The 20,922-nt window shown below is 39.6% G+C and overlaps 1 protein-coding gene across 1 annotated transcript in view; it reads left to right on the top strand.

Moving 5' to 3' along the window:
* Positions 1 to 20,922, top strand: part of LOC114654681 (phosphoglucomutase-like protein 5) — a 218,659-nt gene that overhangs the window by 45,352 nt on the left and 152,385 nt on the right. Inside the window, exons 4-6 of the mRNA XM_028805379.2 lie at positions 923 to 1,048; positions 5,500 to 5,690; positions 12,618 to 12,772. Coding sequence (XP_028661212.1) covers positions 923 to 1,048; positions 5,500 to 5,690; positions 12,618 to 12,772 — 472 coding nt within the window. The remainder of the gene's footprint in view (positions 1 to 922; positions 1,049 to 5,499; positions 5,691 to 12,617; positions 12,773 to 20,922) is intronic.

Genomic DNA, 20,922 nt, shown 5'->3' with positions numbered 1-20,922 from the left:
TATATATATATATATATATATATATATCCATCCATCCATTTTCCAACCCGCTGAATCCGAACACAGGGTCACGGGGGTCTGCTGGAGCCAATCCCAGCCAACACAGGGCACAAGGCAGGAACCAATCCTGGGCAGGGTGCCAACCCACCGCAGATAGATATATATATATATATATATATATATATATATATATATATATATAAAATATAATATACTGTATATACAACGATGTGAGGCAGTCATCAGGTGGGTAAGATGAAAACTGGAGAAAAAGAATGCTAGAGCTACTCAATTGGACCACAGATTACTTTAAAATCATAGGCAATGCAGTAGTCCAGGGCTGAGGAGAAGCTTTTGGACTCTGTGTTACCACCCATCATTTCACATCATTTCATCAGTTCTTTCTATTAATTTTACATGTTATGTTCCAATCTCCCTTTCCCTATTACCCACTATTATAAACACAAACTTTGTATCTACAGTATGTCAGTGTCTTTAGGCATGTAATGCTACTGAATACTGTTTATGGTCAAATAACCTCTAGCATTCAAAAAACAAAAAAGGCTAATGTAAGTAAAAAAGACAAAACCGTATGTTTTCTGAGGTTACCAATCCCTTTAATTATTTTCCCATTTTTAAAGTTACATTTTAAAGATGGCCAAGGAACTAGAAATGGAAATGATTGTTTAACTAGATAAGGATAAATTGTTGACAAAGTGTAAAAAATAAGTAGAATAAAAGTAATTTTGGATTTGAAAGTGGGGTCTGAAGGTACGTCTTGAACAGATATCAATGTGAAAGTGACTAGTGAGTGGTAGTAAAAGGCTAGTTTTACATAACTTATTATGTATAGATTTCTAGATGCCTTCATTGAATAATAAAGAGTCCATAACAATAATTTCTGATTTATGTTCTCTTTCAGTTGAAATAGTTGACTCAGTGGATGTTTACCTCAGCATGCTTCGCAGTATTTTTGATTTCAGCAGTATCAAGGGACTCCTGACTGGGCCAGAGCAGCTTAAGATAAGAATAGATGCTATGAATGGAGGTATGTGAATCAATGTTTTGTGATGTACCAGAACAAAAATCGGAAGCGTTGTGGGTGGGGTTTGGGGCATTATGGGTTAACTCCTACAGTAGCCACACTCTAAGAGATTATGGAGAAAAAAAATCATACTGAAGAGAGAAGCATGGTAAAATGTCACAAATGTGTTATTATGAGACATACTGGTAGATTTGGATTCAAATAAATCCAGGCACCTTTGCATTACTATCCCAACACATGGAACAGAGTATATGGTGGCAATATAACTGAATATGCGGTAGAACGCGAACACTTGGATGTGTGCCCCATGTACTGGTTGAAAGTCCAGTAACAAGTGCCAGTCTTTGTTACACTTTTGTGATATTAGTCAAAAGTGTTTATAAGAGCTGTCAATGTGATGTAAATCGAGGAGTATTGTGTTGGTGTTTTTGGACAACAAACAAGCAGCCACCTTTGGAGTAATATGGGGATACTGTAATTTAAAGTTTGTTTCATAAAGAGCAGCATTATTGTGTTTTTATTGTTCATACACCCTGCTCTTGTGTATATGTATATGAGAAAAACTGAGAACAACAACAATTTGTTTACTTTATGCGTATATAATAAAATTTAAATCAGTATCTTACTATATACAGTTCAATGCTTTAATGCTGTAATAATAATAAGGTATATACTGAACAGTTTAACAATTTCTACTACAATATGTATGAATTTATGCATGTGTATGGATATGTTTTCTCGCTTCCTACGTAGGATATACTGTATAAAGGAAGGTACCAGCATGATTACAAGAAACATTTGATACATATAGAACCTATGTTGAAACCACCAGAAAAAAATTACATTTCCATCTGTTTATTCTGGGTTCAACTCTAAAATTTCTTAATATTTAAATCTTCACATAAGAAAAGAATTGCAAATGATATGAAAATGTGGTACTTTTTAAACTATTGTAGATATTTCCATGAAGCCTTCTCATAATAGGTATGCTATTTAGATAACTTTATTGTGGTAGTAATGGTCACATGGGGTCTCTGGCTTTGATGCTAAAAAATTCTAAATATTTTCCCATTATAAAAGCATGAGGAATACTAAATTGCTTTTAGATGAAAGTGTGGAATCCAAAATAGTGCTGTTTTTTCATGATACTCTTCGGTTAATATTTAGTATTTTACTCCTAGCAAGGCATTTTTCAGAATTGTTCTTCTCAATAACAAAATATTTATACAAGGTTTAGTCATTATTTTTGGAAAACCCATTATAATTTCAAGTCAACAGCTGAAACATTTTAGAAATATAACATTTCTGGAGGTGTTTTCATTCCTGCCAGTGCTCTTTATTTGCAGAAAATGTGAAATAATCTGAATTTAGGAAGGTATGGGCATGTGAGGTTTAAAAATATTAAGGTAAATATGCAAGTTTCTGAAATTTATTATACACATTTAGACACTTTAGAAAGCCATAACATATAAGTGGAAGACCTCCATTCAACTATGTCGATTTATTGCATGAGTACCCTGTACCAATTTAAATGTTATAATATATACTGTATGTGATCAGATGTGCAAGTATCGTGGGTGAATTTCTTTAAAATTCATAAAGCTGGCATGGGAAATATTAAAACAAGAATGGCAGCATTAATATCCTGGCCTCAGATGATGCTCAAAAGTATTAACTGTAATCAAATAAACTTTAATGCTTGCAGGATGTAAGCAACTGCAAATTAGTGTAATATATATATATCTAATGAAAGACATGTAAACTTTTTATTTTTATTACAATTGTTGTATATGTTGTGGCACCCGGCTGGGGTTAATGCCCAGCCGTGATGCCCAGGAGGACCGGAGGAGGGCTTGTGCCTTCTCCAGAACACGAGGGGGCGACCGTCCTGGTGGCTTTGGGGGCCACGGGTACAGAGCTTGGAAGCTCAACCCTGTAGGGGCCCGTGGTCACCGCCAGGGGGCGCCCCGATGCCTTGGGAGCCCTGGACCTCAGCACTTCCGCCACACTCGGAAGTGCTGGGGGGAAGAGGATTGGGGACACCCGGAGGTCTTCCGGGTACACAACCAGAGCTTCCGGCACACAGGGGTGTATCCATGGAGGCTCCTCGGGAAGAACCTGGAGTCCATCCGGGGTGTATAAAAGGAGCAGCCTCCCTCCAGTCAGGGGCAAGAGTCGGGTGGAAGAGGACGAAGCTCGGTGGAGAGGAGTGGAGGCGGACCAGAGACTGAGAAGGCATTGTGCTGTGTGGCCAGGACTTAAGGGGTGATTGGTGCTGCGGCACTGGGTATAGTGCACTTCAAAACTTGTATATAATGTATAATAAGCGTGTGTGTGGTAAAACCATCTTGTCTACCTGTTTGTGTCCGGGCTGTTCCCCACAATGGCATCCCAGATGGGACTCTCTGCCTGCTACAAGGCAGGGACCCCAAAAAAATAATTTTGTGGGCAGTCCGGAGCAGCAGGTTAGCCCACACACGCACAACCCCGCGAGAGCGAATCGCCTCATGGACTGCCACCGGTCCACCAAATGGCCATATTCCCCTGGTGCAGGGAGACGACCAACGACATTACCGGAGTGAAGCGGGCTCCAACAGGAACACTGTCTCTGAGGACGTCTGGGACGGCAGCACGGCGAGGACCGCACCACGGAGAGATGAGACCCGGGAGGTGAGTGCCCTGCCCAATGGCGATCGGCCCTGCGGGGGCAAACTTACCTTTTGTGTTGCAGGCAGGGACTGCCTGGGTCTGCGTCAGTGGGAATGGCATGCCGATCCCCAGGCTGTCGTCGGTGCAGAAGCGGCAGCACGCGATGCCACGAGGAAGGAGTCGCTGCAGCTCGACAAGCCGCAGCAGCTGCTTGGCTTCTCAGAGGCACGTCGCCGCACCAGGAGGAAAAGAAACAGAGCCAAAATGGCCGCGGACTAGAAGTCCCTCCCCGGGACAGGCTTGGGATTGGGCGGTGTGTCTTGCGTGTCCGTCGATGATTGGATGGAGGCGGGCCCAAGGAATGTCCATCTCGGGCCGAGGAAGGACCCGACGGGGCCTGTGGGAAGGCCCCTCAGAGAGCAGCCGGCAGATATGCCTGATGAAAAGGTAAGGCAACCGCCGACTGACGATCTGTGCTTGCTAGCGGCTCTGCGTGAGTTGGAGGAGTGCCTCCAGCCCGCTGAGTCGCTATTCCAGGTGGTACGCGTCCTCCGTAGAGGATTGAAGGAGCTGGAGGTGAAAGCGGCCATGTCCGTGATGACGCTGCGACAGTGCCCGGATCGGCGCGGCGCTGGAGTCTTCAGCCGGAGGGACGCGACGGGGAAGGTAAGTGAGACCATCCCCGTAAAGGAAAAGGGAGATCCCACGGCAGGCGCCCGTGACATTTGTGATCGGAACCATGTCGGTGGGTCTCCAACAGCGGACGCGGCGGTGTAGGCTGTTCGCGAGGTGAGGGGAGTAACAGCGAGAGGGTAGACAGGACAGGGGCTGACGAGTGCCCTGGGTCCTAGAGCCCGAAGTCCTGAGCCTGCGACAGTCTCCCTTTGGTCTTGGTGGACGCAGACGGGAACGGGTCTGCGCGTTTGTCATGTGCAGACTCAAACCGTCGTGGCGTCCAAGAGTGATAGGAGGAATCGAGGGGTGAATGCCGGTTCCTCCGATAGGAAGGGGCGTGCAGCTGGATGCGCACGTCCAGAGAAGGGCCACTCCCCAAAGTCAGCGGAGGAAAAAGGAATGCAGGCGGTCCCGTCAGTATCGTCACCTGGAGGGACATGGAACCTGCGGAGGGGGTGCCTAACAGACAAGTTCCGGAGTCCCCGTCAGAGCGGGATGGTTGTGAATGTCCTTGAGTGGCCCAGCCAGAGCCCAGACTTGAATCCGATTGAACATCTCTGGAGAGATCTTAAAATGGCTGTGCACCGACGCTTCCCATCCAACCTGACGGAGCTTGAGAGGTGCTGCAAAGAGGAATGGGCGAAACTGGCCAAGGATAGGTGTGCCAAGCTTGTGGCATCATACTCAAAAAGACTTGAGGCTGTAATTGCTGCCAAAGGTGCATCGACAAAGTATTGAGCATAGGCTGTGAATACTTATGTACATGTGCTTTCTCAATTTTTTTATTTTTAATAAATTTGCAAAAATCTCAAGTAAACTTTTTTCATGTTGTCATTATGGGGTGTTGTGTGTAGAATTCTGAGGAAAAAAATGAATTTAATCCATTTTGGAATAAGGCTGTAACATAACAAAATGTGGAAAAAGTGATGTGCTGTGAATACTTTCCGGATGCACTGTATACAACAACTTGAAAAGTCCAGTTTCCAACAAAACCTGCAATAGAAAAAGTGAGTTTTGAAGATGGATGAATGGGTGAAACAGTGCAACTGACAGTATTTGTAAAGTTTTTAGCAAAGGTTAAATGATAGTCAATCAGTCCAGTTGCATACACATGTTTCTGTTTTCTGTAGTGATGGGTCCTTATGTGAGAAGAATTCTGTGTGATGAGCTGGGAGCGCCAGCTAACTCAGCTGTAAACTGTGTACCCTTGGAGGACTTTGGAGGACAGCACCCTGATCCTAACCTGACCTACGCATCTTCTCTTGTTGAAGCCATGAAGGGTGGCGAGTATGGTTTTGGAGCTGCCTTTGATGGAGATGGGGTATGTCTAAATGGTGTCACTTTACATATTGTATGAGATTGGTTAACTGTATGCATAAAGTCCATCTACTGCATTTATTCCTCCATTCAGCTAATGTCTTCCTCTGTTGCACTGGTTGTAGCAAGTTCATCCCAGGTCGTACACATACCTACACTGACTTATACAATACCAGTTTAAGGGCTCCACTTAAATTAACAAGCATGTTTAGTGACATGGGAGGAAAAGCAGAGTATTTAGAAGAAAACCCATCGTGACACAGGAATAAAGTCCAAACCACTGACCTTTGATGCCAGGCCCTAGATTTGAACACAGGCCTGGTATGAATCAGCAACAGCAACCATTTACACATTAATTCCTGCATTAACTGTAGGATTTATGTTGACATGAGGGCAATGGTTTAAAAGGGTATTGGAGATGGTAAAAAGCAGTTAGAAAAACTGCATAAAATGAAAAAATTAGTCTGCAGTTGGCCTTTTAATATTTTAGCAATAAAAAACTCTCAGTGAGCTGAAAGACCAAATACTCTAAATTAATATTTTTCTGAAGTTTTCAAGTGTGAAGAACTCAACTCATTTCATTTCATTTTTGTATGGTTCTCTGCAATGAGTGGTGGTTTGCAGTGCTGTGACAAGTTTACAGGTAAAAAGCAACTACAGCCATTATAAATTATTCATTATATTCAGTATAGTATACACATAAAGATTAATTTAGTATTTATTTAAAACACAGTGAAACAAAGCATTTCCAAACTGAGTAACATTAAAGGAACCTTGCAATATATGTCCATTAACAATGGACAAGAGTTTAAAAAAAAAAAAAAAATCCTGTCAGTGACATCCTTGGAAAAAATAAACCTCTGGGCCGTGTCCATATTGATTACAGACAAAGTCAAAGACAGACACAGTCCGAGTCCAAGAGATCTAGGCAAACTAGCTGTTCACCCTCTCCTGATCGTTCTATAGTAGAGTCTGTGCTGGGCTGTTAAATCTGATGACAGAATCTTTCCATCCATTGATTCCAATGCTCCCAGTATTTCAGATGTCTGGGCTGGAAGTAGAACATTGACACCAAGTGCTACAGCAGGACACTGACAAGAGACACAGGATAGGAGAGGGTTAGTAACAGTTCATAATTATCTTAATGCAATGTGCAGAGCTACTCAGCAGTTGTAGTAAGGGTATGCTAAACTAAAGTAGTGAGTCTTCAGCTTGGATTTAAAAGCTAAGGCAAAGGGGCATGTTTTATATAAATAGACTGATTGTTCCACAGATTTCTTGCCCTGTAGTTACATAAAATCTCGACCACTCACAGTTATTGTCTTAATCTTTGGACTCTACTAGCTTAGCCTGTTGTGATCCTAATGTGTGCTCTGGTTTGTAAGAAATTGTGATTTCAGACAGGGAAGCACAGAATTCAGTGCAAAGCCTTACAAACTGAACTCATGTGGTTGTACTTTTCAGTTCTCGTAATGATTTTTAAAGCAGCATTTTGAAATAACTGCATACAGAACAGATTGGACAAGTTGTGAAAAACACATTTTAATAAACTGTCCTACTAGAAATAAATGTTTGATTAATTTTCAGTATCCTCCCTATTTAGTAACTGTATCTTTGTTTTTCCAAAATAACCAAAGTTCAGCAGTTCTAGCATAAAAATGGGATTCAACAAAAGCCTGATGTGCTAAAATGATTCCACAGACAAAATATCTTCGTTTTTAAAAGTTTTAATTAAAATTCAAAGTAAAACAGTTCATACAAAAAAGAAAAAATTAAAATAGCAAAAAAAGAAAGGTTCTTGTTAAGAAATGTTCTGTAAAAAGCTTAAATCTTGTTACATTTCAAATTGTTACAAATCACTTCAAAACGTTTCCGAACCATTTCAAAATGGTCAGAAAACTGTATGCATATCCCATTTCTAAGCTGAAAATGGGTCTTTAAAGTCCCTGTTTACTGGGACCTGTTCTAAACAACAACTGACACAATTAACACACTGTATCTCAGTTATAGCAAGAAAGTTCTATCTCTTATAACTTATAGGGGGAAAAGACTATACCATTGTCTATGACTAGATAGATAGATAGATAGATAGATAGATAGATAGATAGATAGATAGATAGATAGATAGATAGATAGATAGATAGATAGATAGATAGATAGATAGATAGATAGATAGATAGATAGATAGATACTTTATTAATCCCAATGGGAAATTCACATTCTCCAGCAGCAGCATACTGATACAATAAATAATATTAAATTAAAGATTGATAATAATGCAGGTGAAAAACAGACAATAACTTTGTATAATGTTAAATGTTAACGTTTACCCCCCCGGGTGGAATTGAAGAGTCGCATAGTTTGGGGGAGGAACGATCTCCTCAGTCTGTCAGTGGAGCAGGACAGTGACAGCAGTCTGTCGCTGAAGCTGCTCTTCTGTCTGGAGATGATACTATTTAGTGGATGCAGTGGATTCTCCATAATTGATAGGAGCCTGCTGAGCGCCCTTCGCTCTGCCACAGATGTCAAACTGTCCAGCTCCATGCCAACAATAGAGCCTGCCTTCCTCACCAGTTTGTCCAGGCGTGAGGCATCTTTCTTCTTAATGCTGCCTCCCCAGCACACCACCGCGTAGAAGAGGGCGCTCGCCACAACTGTCTGATAGAACATCTGCAGCATCTTATTGCAGATGTTGAAGGATGCTAGCCTTCTAAGGAAGTATAGTCGGCTCTGTCCTTTCTTGCACAGAGCATCAGTATTGGCAGTCCAGTCTAATTTATCATCCAGCTGCACTCCCAGATATTTATAGGTCTGCACTCTCTGCACACAGTCACCTTTGATGATCACGGGGTCCATGAGGAGTCTGGGCCTCCTAAAATCCACCACCAGCTCCTTGGTTTTGCTGGTGTTCAGCTGTAGGTGGTTTGAGTCGCACCATTTAACAAAGTCATTGATTAGGTCCCTATACTCCTCCTCCTGCCCACTCCTGATGCAGCCCATGATAGCAGTGTCATCAGCGAACTTTTGCACATGGCAGGACTCCGAGTTGTATTGGAAGTCCGATGTATATAGGCTGAAACAGGACCGGAGAAAGTACAGTCCCTTGTGGCGCTCCTGTGTTGCTGACCACAATGTCAGACGTGCAGTTCCCAAGACGCACATACTGAGGTCTGTCTTTAAGATAGTCCACGATCCATGCCACTAGGTATGAATCTACTCCCATCTCTGTCAGCTTGTCCCTAAGGAGCAGAGGTTGGATGATGTTGAAGGCGCTAGAGAAGTCTAGAAACATAATTCTTACAGCACCACTGCCTCTGTCCAAGTGGGAGAGGGATCGGTGTAGCATATAGATGATGGCATCCTCCGCTCCTATGAAAGAAATGTATATTCTATTGAAATTAAGAAAACACTAATATGAGTTTAACTCAAAGCTTTAACTTGCTAAGATTGGCTCTTACAGTAACCATCATATTTTTCTGAGAGAAAGCAGGTTTTAGATAGATTTTTAATGTATGTTTTAAAAGCATGCTGGTGTCAAAGATAATGCTTAAGTTGCATGCTGATTTGGTAAAACTAATGTTTAGAACAACTGAGTTAAAAATGACAACGTATTGTTATAGTTCTGAATTGAACCCCCCCCCCCCCCCACAATAAATAACATGTCTGTTTTTTAAATTCAGAAACAAGTAGTTATCCTTCTACTCTTTATATTCACTGACACAATAAATTAAGACACTATAGGAGAAACATCATTTGGACTAATAGAAAAGTATAGCTGAATATCACCTACGAATGAGTGAAAATGAATGTAATTTTTTAAATTATACCTCCCAATGGAAACATGTATAATGCAAACAGTAAAAGTCAGAGTACTGAGCTCTACAGGATTTACAGGATTTTTGTACAGGATTTCTATATTTAGCTTCTTAGTATAATGAATGATTACTGTCAACACTTTTAAGTACAGACTAAAATCAATTTGATAACTATGAACTATGTTACGCATGAATGGGGAAAACCCAACATAATTTTCCATCCTATGGAATAGAACTGAGTTGTCAATGGTGTCAAAGGATGTACTAAAATCTAAAAACATAATTACATTGGAATTTCCTTCATCAGAAGATATTAGAATGCTGTTTACAATACGGGTTGGTGTTGAAGACAATACCTTGTCAGTAGCTGCACTGATTATTAAGGAAGTATCCAAAGATTTTGAGATAGCAGACAGAGAAATGCTACTGGGTTTAAAAAAGAATGAAATGAAATAAATTGCAAAAACCAAATAACATTTATGCTAGAGTACAATAAAAGCATTTGGTTAGTCATGTGCATATAATAACATTGTCTTAATTTTCAGAAAGCTGTTGATTATGGTAATACATGAGAAATTAGGGGTCAAAGTGTACTGTGTGGATTAATGAAAAATTACCTTTAACAGAGAAAGGAAAAGGTTATGGTGATTTTTTTCTAATTAAGTAAGCTTAAAATTGGTGTCTGACAGGAATCAGTTTCAGGACCACACCTCTTTTTAAGATCTATAAATGATTTTGCAAAAACAATAAGTAACAGGCTGTTTACATTTGCTGATGACAGTGAAGTATGGAAGATACTCTAGAGTCAGCAGAATTAGTATAGGTGGACCAGGACAAAATTCAGACAGGAGAAGATATTTGACATGTAAGATTTAGTGTAAATTAACTTTGAAAGTAAAAATATAAGACTGAATACACATTTGCTGCTACTACTACATAGTCTGTTCTTCAGGGTACAACTTGATAGAAGTTATACTTCAGCTATATAATGCATTACACGGGATTACTATGTACAGTTTTTGTCTTCACATTACAAAAAGAACATAACAGCATGGGAGAAAATCCAGAGAAGTGTGACTAGGCTGATTCTGGGACTAGTAGGTGTGAGCTACGGGGAAATATTAAAAGATTTGCCTCTTTTTAATTCATTTGAGCACCGGTTAAGAAGAGACATTTTCAGTGTTTAAAAATTTGATTGGAATTAGTATACAGTAATCCCTAGCTATATCGCGCTTCGCCTTTCACAGCTTCACTCCATCGCGGATTTTATATGTAAGCATATTTAAATATATATCGCGGATTTTTTGCTGGTTCGCGGATTTCTGCGGACAATGGGTCTTTTAATTTCTGGTACATGCTTCCTCAGTTGGTTTGCCCAGTTGATTTCATACAAGGGACGCTATTGGCAGATGGCTGAGAAGCTACCCAACTTACTTTTCTCTCTCTCTCTCTTGTGCTGACTTTCTCTGATCCTGACGTAGGGGGATTGAGCAGGGGGGCTGTTCGCACACCTAGACGATACGGACGCTCGTCTAAAAATGCTGAAAGATTATCTTCACGTTGCTACCTTCTGTGCAGCTGCTTTGTGAAGCGACATGCTGCACGGTGCTTCGCATACTTAAAAGCTCGAAGGGCACGTATTGATTTTTGATTGTTTGTTTTTCTCTGTCTCTTTCTCTGCTCCTGACGGAGGGGGTGTGAGCTGCCGCCTTCAACAGCTTTGTGCCGTGGTGCTTCGCATACTTAAAAGCCAAACAGCCCTATTGATTTGTTTGCTTTTCTCTGTCTCTCTGACATTATCTGCTCCGCGCACTCCTTTGAAGAGGAAGATATGTGATGCGCACTCCTTTGAAGAGGAAGATATGTTTGCATTCTTTTAATTGTGAGATGGAACTGTCATCTCTGTCTTGTCATGGAGCACAGTTTAAACTTTTGAAAAAGAGACAAATGTTTGTTTGCAGTGTTTGAATAACGTTCCTGTCTCTCTACAACCTCCTGTGTTTCTGCGCAAATCTGTGACCCAAGCATGACAATATAAAAATAACCATATAAACATATGGTTTCTACTTCGCGGATTTTCTTATTTCGCGGGTGGCTCTGGAACGCAACCCCCGCGATGGAGGAGGGATTACTGTATTGGATACCAGATGTTACTTTAGAATTTGCTTTACAGCTGGAACCTGGGGCACAGATGGAGATGTGTTAGCGAAATTCTACACACACGTTAGAATGTTCTTAATTATATAGAGAACCACAGACAAATGGAATAAGTACCAGTTTATGTGGTGGATAGTAGTAATCAGTTTATGTGGTGGATAGTAGTAATTTGGGGATCTTTAAAAGTCAACTGGACAGTATTTTCCAGGTAGTAGGTTAGGATATAGTGGGTTGGATAATGGATGGATGGATGGATGAGATGTTGGACAGAATGTTCTGTTCTCGCCAAAATTGTTCTGTTCCTTTGTAAATATCTTTTTAAAATACTTTGCCTTAAATAGAATGTGCATCCTGGTTCTTAAATTTAAACGTGTGTGTGATGACTTCATTTTTTCTTTTGTCTACTTAAGTTTCCTCCCTGTGTTCTGGTTTTCTCCTGCATCTATGATCATGCATACTATATTATTGTGGTGCCTCTGAATTAGCTTCGTATGAGTACTTATGGGTGTGTATACTTAAATGTATCTTGCACTGCATCCAGGTTCTAAGCATTGTAAGTGACATCATCTTCCCTGGATATTTCTTTAGCTCAACATGTTAGAAGCTTACTGTTGTGAGTCTTTAGGAAGACTGGATGGAGTAAGGTTGAGAGCTTGTTTGTCATTGGGTAGGGTACAAACTGTTGGCATCTTTTAGAAGAATTTGAATTATGTATTCCTGCCTTAATAGTTGTGTGACCCTTTATACTATAAGGAGAGCATAGAGAACATATTCTAGAAACTAATATCATATTAGAACTGTGAATTTGGCAGTTGCAAGTACTTCAGCTGACAAAATTAATACATCCGCACAATTCCCAAGAGATATAACTCTTCATTAAGTCTATATAAAATCCTGTGTTGTTATAGGTTAATAAGGTCTGTGGAAACAATTACTTTGGTCTTTTTTTTTCTCTTTAGGATCGCTATATGATTCTTGGTCAGAATGGATTTTTTGTGAACCCTTCAGACTCTCTGGCTGTTATTGCAGCAAATGTATCATGCATTCCCTACTTCAAGCAGATGGGTGTCAGGGGCTTTGCTCGAAGTATGCCAACCAGCACTGCTTTGGACAAGTAAGCTTTTCTGACTTTTTATACTAAGTTCCTTTTTTGTTGAGAACCTCACCTGAGATGCAGAAGCTATAGCTTTTATTTTAAAAATAAATTGGGGAAAGCAATCTTCAAAAGAGGACAAACAGCAATTATAACTTTTTTATCAAGATTCCTAGACTACCCTTATTGTATGTGAAATCCTGTAACAGTCGCTGCATTGTTTTTCTGGGTGTCTTTTCTGCTAAGCAGAACATCTCGCCATGTTTTGGAGCTGGTAGATGGTGCCACTGTATAACTGCTTAAGGTCTGCTTTGCCTTGTACAAGTATATGACAATTTGTGAGCCGCTAAATTGATGAGTCAAGATGTGATTTAGGACAAGGACGTATAGGTAGCAATAAAGTGACCGACCAGAACAAAAGAAGAAATAAGAGTATTATGGTGAAGGATGAGTGTTCAAGGCAATCACTATGACTTTATTAAGGCAATTCAAGTGAGGTGGGAAAATAGTTCTCATTTCTCATTTAATTCCAGGATTATGTTACTCCCTTGTGCTCGTCTGAATATGTTGTGGAGAATTCTGACTCTTCACTGGCTTTCTGCCATTTTTTATAAAGGGTGTAATGACTGTCAGGTGGCAATAAGTGTCCATCATATAATCCAGTATACTGCTGTATTGGTTTATTGTGGTGTTCCACAAAAGATTTGTTTTTTCATACATGGTTATGCCAGGTTCATTTGTACAAACATCAACATTTCGTACATAAAGATACCATGCTGTTTTGTGTGTCTACCCCTTAACCTTTCCATATCTTTATTCACACATGTAGGGAATACTCATGTAAGGAATTCAGCTAGTTGTTGACCTGGAAAAGTGACGGGTCAATTTTGTTTGGATATGTGACGAGGTTTTATTAGCAGATATCCTTGACTTGGCAATTTACCAGTAAATTCTTGGAGCAGTTTGCATATGTGAAATTGGCTAATGGTGCTAATGTCTTGAGCAGTGAAATTAAAAATAATGATGCATCACAGAATTTACTGTTCCACACTTTTTTTCTTTTGGATATGTTTATTGTTTTATTATAAACACACTGTTGCCTACTCTGCAAGATTCTAGGTGAACATATTCCATTCAGCTATTTTTGTGACTTGCTTAGTAGAACTCTCTTTTAAGCCCAGTGTAACATTGCTTTTGAATGCACATCTCAGAAATCCAGTGTAGCTATAAGGATGCAGTTCTTTACAGGACTGCCACTACAGTATTTTAAAATTAGTTTCTTTTGATCAAAAATATTTACTTTATATTATTTTTGTGGTTTGGCCGACTCCTTTGAGTTTTTAGGAAACTTGATATCTGTTCTTTGTGTTTGCAAGGAGCAGTTATGAAGAGGATATAAAAGGAAGGAAGAGGAATAAATGGAAGTACAAGCAGTACCCATGAATGAAACTGTGAATGAAACACCAAATTCACTCCCTCCTGGTTACCTTAGATGTCAATTTATTGCCAGTACCTGAACAGTGTGTTTCAGAGTCAGCTTAACTCATATTTATTTTGCAAGATGTACCAGACAGGCATAGTTGCCATTCATTGGGGTGACATTGGTTAAATTGCCAATCCCCCCCAGTAGCAAAGCTGGGGAAGAGAGCAATGCTAGAGAAGAGTCTAAATGGTAACACCGAGTTGATAACTCCATACCAAAATACTAAATACTAAATATTGCTACATGCTACCTGTTAAGGCAGATCTGTACTTGACCTGGTAGCTGAAGGTAAAAGCAAATTCATCATCTTACCAAAAGCAGCCCCTTAAAGTGTAAATATACATGACACAAAAAAATTAAGGGAATATTTAATCATCTCAGTCTAACACCAAGTCAGTTAAACTGTAGAGATATCAATCTGTCCGGTTAGGAAGCATAAGTGATTGTGAATCAACTTTACCTGCTTTGGTACAAATGAAAGTGACAACAGGTGCACTGGAGAGCCAGCAGCAAGACAAAAAACGTGAAGGGTTTTACAGGTGGTGGCCACAGGCAATTGCCCTCTCCTTAGTTTTCCTGATTGATTCTTTTCTAGTTTTGCATTTTGCTATGGTCCTTGTCAGTACTGGTAACATGAGGCAGTACCTACAGCCAATTCAGGTTGCACAGGTAGTCCAGCAGGATGGCACATCCATAAGTGCCATTGCAAGAAGTTTTGCTATGTTTCCCAGCACAATCTCAAGAGTTTGGAGGAGATACCAGGAGATGGACCGCTACATGAGGAGAGCATAACAGGGCCGTAGAAGGGCATCAACCCAGCAGCACAACCGGTATCTGCTCCTTTGTGTGAGAAGGAACAGCAGGAGCATTGCCTGAACCCTACAAAATGTCCACCAGCTGGCTACTGGTGTGCACGTTTCTGACGAAACTGTCAGAAACAGACTCCATAATAGGTGGCACGAGGAACCAATGTCTTCTAGTGGGACCTGTGCTCACAGCCCACCACCTTGCAGCATTTGTCAGAGAATACCACAATTGGCAGCTCCTCCAGTGGCACCACATTATTTCACAAATGAGAGCAGATTCCCACTGAGCACATATGATGGATGTGAAAGAGTCTGAAGACCCCATGGTGAATGTTATGTGACCCGCAACATCATCCAGCATGACCAGTTTGGCAGTGGGTCAGTGTTGGTCTGTGGAAGCATATCCTTGGTGGGTCACACAGATCTCCATGTGCTAGGCAACAGTACTCTGACTGCTGTTTGGGATGAAATTCTCAGAGCCTTTATCAGACCTCACTCTGGTGCAGTGGGCTCTGGGTTTCTCCTGGTGCAGGACAATGCCCAGCCTCATGTGGCCAAAGTGTGTTTATTAATTCCTGTATGACAAAGCCATTGATGACAATGACTGGTCTGCATGTTCCCTGGACCTAAATCCAATTGAGAACCTCTGGAATGTTATGTGTCCGTGCATCCAATACTGCTAAGTACCACCACAGACTGTCCAGGAGCTCACTGTTGCCCTGATCCAGGTCTCGGAGGGGATCCCTTAGGACACTATGCTCCATCTCATCAGGAGCTGCCCAGAAGTTGTCAAGAGTGCATACAGACAAATGGGGGTCATGCACACTACTGAGTCACGTAATGAGTTGCTGTGATCATATTCACGCTAGTTGGATCAGCCTGTGATGTCAGTTTTTGATTCTGATTTTCGATGTGATGTTGAACCCAGCCTTCAATGGGTAGGTGATTTTGATTTCCAATGACTGTTGTTATAGCAGTTTGCTCTAAATGAATTACACAGTATTAGTAAAGATTTTCCACTTGAATATTTTGTTCATTGAGATTCGATGTGTGCTTTAAGTGTTCCCTACATTTATTTGAGCAGTGTATATTATAATATTATAATATATCTTGGTATGGACAAATATAATCCACACATAGTCTAAGCAGGGTACATTTAAAAAAAAAAATCACAAATCATAACTACATATTTCAGAAACCTTAATGCCCTTAGAGGTACTTTCCTGTTGTTAAGGGCAATAGGAAATACATCATAAAAAAATACTACTGGGAACTAGGCACAGCTACGCTTGAAGACAATGCTGGTCATGAAACACAGCCAGTATCTCTAATTGTCTTCCCTCTGTTGTGGTTTCTCTGTGCAATCCACCAAATAATAGGTTCTATCTTCTGCATGTGGCTAGCATTTCTGCCTGGCGTTATTCTTCAGAATCACCTTACTTGTAGAATGCAGCACAAATCATCCTGACACTTGTGTAATACTGTATTTCCAATCCTTGTAGACCAGATTGATTTTCCCTCAGGCATCCTGCCCACCCATATTCAGGGCAGTCTTCTGGCTAATATTTAATTTCCATCCCCGAAATGAACGGATTAATCCATTATTGTGTAATCAAAAAATCTGATGCAATTGAAATTTAGTAATCACCTTTAAACATTGACCCCATGGTTCCTCTTTACTGTGTCCATTAAATGCATGATGTCAGAGACTCTAACTATAGCGAACTTTGCAGGGAACGAGAAGCAAATGTGAACAGTGTCATCAATCAATTCACAGATGGTAGTGGATAATGGAGGATGAGGCTTTCCACGTTTCAGTGCAGGGTTTAAAGTAAGCCTTTTTAGTAGACTTTTATATTAGGAATGAATTCAAAACATAGTGTTATAGTTATGTTGTCACGTTGATAGTTTTTTTTGTATTTCTGTTTCCTGTTGTCTGCAGTGGGTTGGCACCCTGCCCAGGATTGGTTCCCTGCCTTGTGCCCTGTGTTGGCTGGGATTGGCTCCAGCAGACCCCCGTGACCCTGTATTCGGATTCAGCGGGTTGGATAATGGATAGATGGATGGATGTTTCCTGTTGTATTCTGTGAAGCTCGTTTATGAAATTGAGACTTGGCTCAGTAAACCTCGCTTGAATAAGCCTTGTTTTTCAACCGAGGCTCAAGTCGGTTCCATGAACGCAAAGTGTTTCTCATTACTTCAAGATGGACGTGGTTAATTCACAATTATGTGTACTCTCATGAGATTTCAGCAGCCCCAAAAATAGATTTTTGATAACATCTGTCATTTTTTGGTAATCATAGAGGAGAGTGCAAAATCTTAAGATTGAGTACCTGTGACTTTAATCGTTAACTTGATGAGATGCATGATGTATAATGGGACAGCTTGGAAAAGTTTAGAATTTTAATTGTCAAAAAACAGAAGAACTGTAGGGAGAATGAAGTCTTTTTAGCAGTTGATCAAGAAATATTAGTTGATCTATAATATCTCAGAAAAGATTTGTGTTCGCTTTTTCACTGACAGAGGCAGTGTGGCAATACATAGCAAACCCATTTCAAAGAATATTCCATCCATCCATTTTCCAACCCGCTGAATCCGAACACAGGGTCATGGGGGTCTGCTGGAGCCAATCCCAGCCAACACAGGGCACAAGGCAGGAACCAATCCCGGACAGGGTGCCAACCCACCACAGTGAAAATTATATACAAGAACATAAGTTATTTCAGAATTGCTAGAACAGTACATTTAATTTATGCAAATGTACAATGCACATTTAGCAACCAAAAAGAAAGCTGCAGCTTCTCCTCCAATGATGGAATTTGCCCTCATCAAAATGTCTAATTGCACAGCATGCCTGGGCAGGGTCGTTTTAAAAAGACTGACCTGTGCATATGAACGATTTGCATTTTACAATGTTGTATATATGCCAGCTTCTAATGAGCTTGGCTCTGTCGTTATTCACACGTGAGTGCAGTCTGTTGTATCCATGATGTTTGAGAAGGCTAAATTACATTATTTAGTGTCTCTGATATGACATTGGATTAAACCAAATTACAGAGATTTACTTACCACTCTTCACATTTTATGATTTGAATGTATCCACAAACTTCTGTATGAAAACCATCATCATGAGTACCAGACCAGAGCTGACAGTTTTTATAATGAGTTTTTCTCTTTTTTTGGCATATTACAAAATATTTTGTATTTTTGGTATCTTACTTATGAAAAAAAGATGATATCTTGACAGAAGAGGTCAAGTTCATTTAATTATTGAAATGTGCAATTGAATCTATAACATAATTAATATATGCTATTTTTTTATTTTTTTATTATTTTACATTGTGCATATAAATACTGTCATTACATATCAAAAATGACAGAGGGCTTCCTTTCTGGCTGATGGCTTATACGTTCTTTGTTGTATGAGAGGACAAGTGCATACTAGTGTTGATCCTAGAAAATCTTGAAGTGTGGCGTTGTCTTGTCCATTTCATTACTAGAAGTGTCATTGCACTACTTTATTGTTGGAGGTTTACTGACTTAGAATTGGTGTTTATTTTATAACAGATGATTTTAAACTTATAGAACACCACCTTTTCAACTTTTTTTATTATTGTATGGTTGCTGAAAAAAAGGGCAATTGGAAAGAATGGGATAATAATTTAAACATGATATATTGTTAATTCCTGCGGTGGGCTGGCACCCTGCCCAGGGTTTGTTTCCTGCCTTGCACCCTGTGTTGGCTGGGATTGGCTCCAGCAGACCCCCGTGACCCTATAGTTAGGATATAGTGGGTTGGATAATGGATGGATGGATATTGTTAATTCTTGTAATTTTTCAATAAATAGTTTTAGCTTTTACCATCATGCAATGAATATAAGATTCATTTGAACAACTAAGGTTGTACCAACATTCAATATGCTACAAAATCCTGTCATGGACAAAATTAATGGTAATGAGTTACATAGTTTAATTGACATTTATTTTCATTTGATAGTCTAGGTTATAATGCTTTACCAATTTCTAATGAACATATAAGATTAGTTTAAATGAGAATTCAGTAATGTTATATAGACTAAAAAAAATTCCCCAAACCTTTCTTTGAGGTTTCTCTCTGTAGTGGAACTGAAACTGTCTCAGCAAAGCCTGGCATATCGATTTAAGTGAGACTTACTCGCAAATCGCACTTTGTAGAATACCCCCTACAGTATTTCTTTTGCAGAATTACTAATATTATTTTTTGTGTTTATTGTTTTTGTTTCATAAAACATGAAGCACTACAAATACAGGCAAAGATTTGCACCTATCTTGATTTTGTTATAAATAGCAAAAATGTTTTGTATAAGTCAAAAAAATTCACAATAGCCTACAATCCCTTTCAACAAGTATTTAAACATACAGTATGCTTTGTTGAGTATTGAAGACCAGGCTTCTCAAGCATGTCAGAGTGTTTAATGTTTTGTTTAAGTAAAAGCTTTACTGTGGTCTACTGCTGCTGAATGACAAATGAAGAATCTGTAAACACAAGTAATATGTGTTGTCAGTGGTAGGTTATTAAATTCACTCAATTATTTATTATTGCTGCAGCCTAAAATTCCCCCACTCCAACTTCCAATGTTTTTGTATGTTAATGCCAATTTCACACAAGTATGGAAAACCATTCATAAATAGTAAATCTGGATGTGGAAAAAGAAACATGGCAAAAATTAAACATGAGTGAACCAGTTCTTTACACTGGATAGTTAACTACTTTGATATATGTGAGAATGGTGGTTGTAATCAGTTCATGAAGAATGAATTAAGATTCCCAAGGAATGAGAACAATGAAGAAAAGCCATTGCATTAAGAAAACGTGCTGAGTAGGAATGGACGGACTGGAATCTTCATAGGGTGTATGGTACTCATGTTCTTCCTAAGACAAAGGGAGTTCTTTGATGAGCAAATAAACAAAGGGAAAGTTATTGAGACAGGAAATTAGCTAACAAGACAAACATTTCCCTTAGTCATTAACATACAATTTTCCTCTTTGCTTTCTGGGCCATGTGCAAAAATACTCCACCTGCCACTGGCCCATGTGTTTGAAAAAGAAATGTGAGTTTAGAATAATGTGGTGTAATTGAAAGATGAATATTTTTTTTTTTGGTAGATTTTATTTAAAGAAATTAACATTCCATACAATCAAGACTTAATTTAACAACATAGAATGTAACATTACATTCAATCAAGTCAAACTTAATAAACCTAAAATCAAACCCCGCCAGAGAGAAAGAAAGGAAAGCCAAAGACAAGAGCAATTCTTTTTTTTTTTTTTTTTTTTAAATCATTGAAAAAAATTTTTGAACAGATCCTCTAAGTGAGAATTTATTTTTTTCCAACTTCAAATAGTTTAGAATATCAGATACCCACTGGCTGGGATTCTTCCAGTTGAGCAAGGTAAACCTGCATGGTAATAATGTGGTGTAGGCGATTACAATCAATTTGTTCTTCTCCACTTTAAGCCCATCCGCGAGGACACCAAACACAGCTGTTAATGGGTTAGAAGTGATTGTGACACCAAGGCTGTCTGATAAGCATTCAAAGACTTTTGTCCAGAATGATGTTACTTTTGTGCACACCCAATACATGTGGAGCAGTGAGGCTGGAGGTAGATTACAACGCTCGCAAGTTGGATCTTGGCCTAGATACATTTTGGACAATTTTAAAATATGATAAATGTGCTCGATAAAAGATGTTGAGTTGAATGATTGAATGCTTTGTACATATGGAGCTAGAGTGTATACATGGCTGTTTTCCACTCCTAAGTGAAAGATCCTTTCCCCATTGTACCCTGGGATGTTTGAAAGGAAGGGACTTTAAAATATATTTATATATTATTGAGATGC

The sequence above is a fragment of the Erpetoichthys calabaricus genome, chromosome 7, assembly GCF_900747795.2.
Source record: "Erpetoichthys calabaricus chromosome 7, fErpCal1.3, whole genome shotgun sequence".
Lineage (NCBI taxonomy): Eukaryota > Metazoa > Chordata > Cladistia > Polypteriformes > Polypteridae > Erpetoichthys > Erpetoichthys calabaricus.
This window is presented reverse-complemented; position numbering and strand designations above follow the sequence as displayed.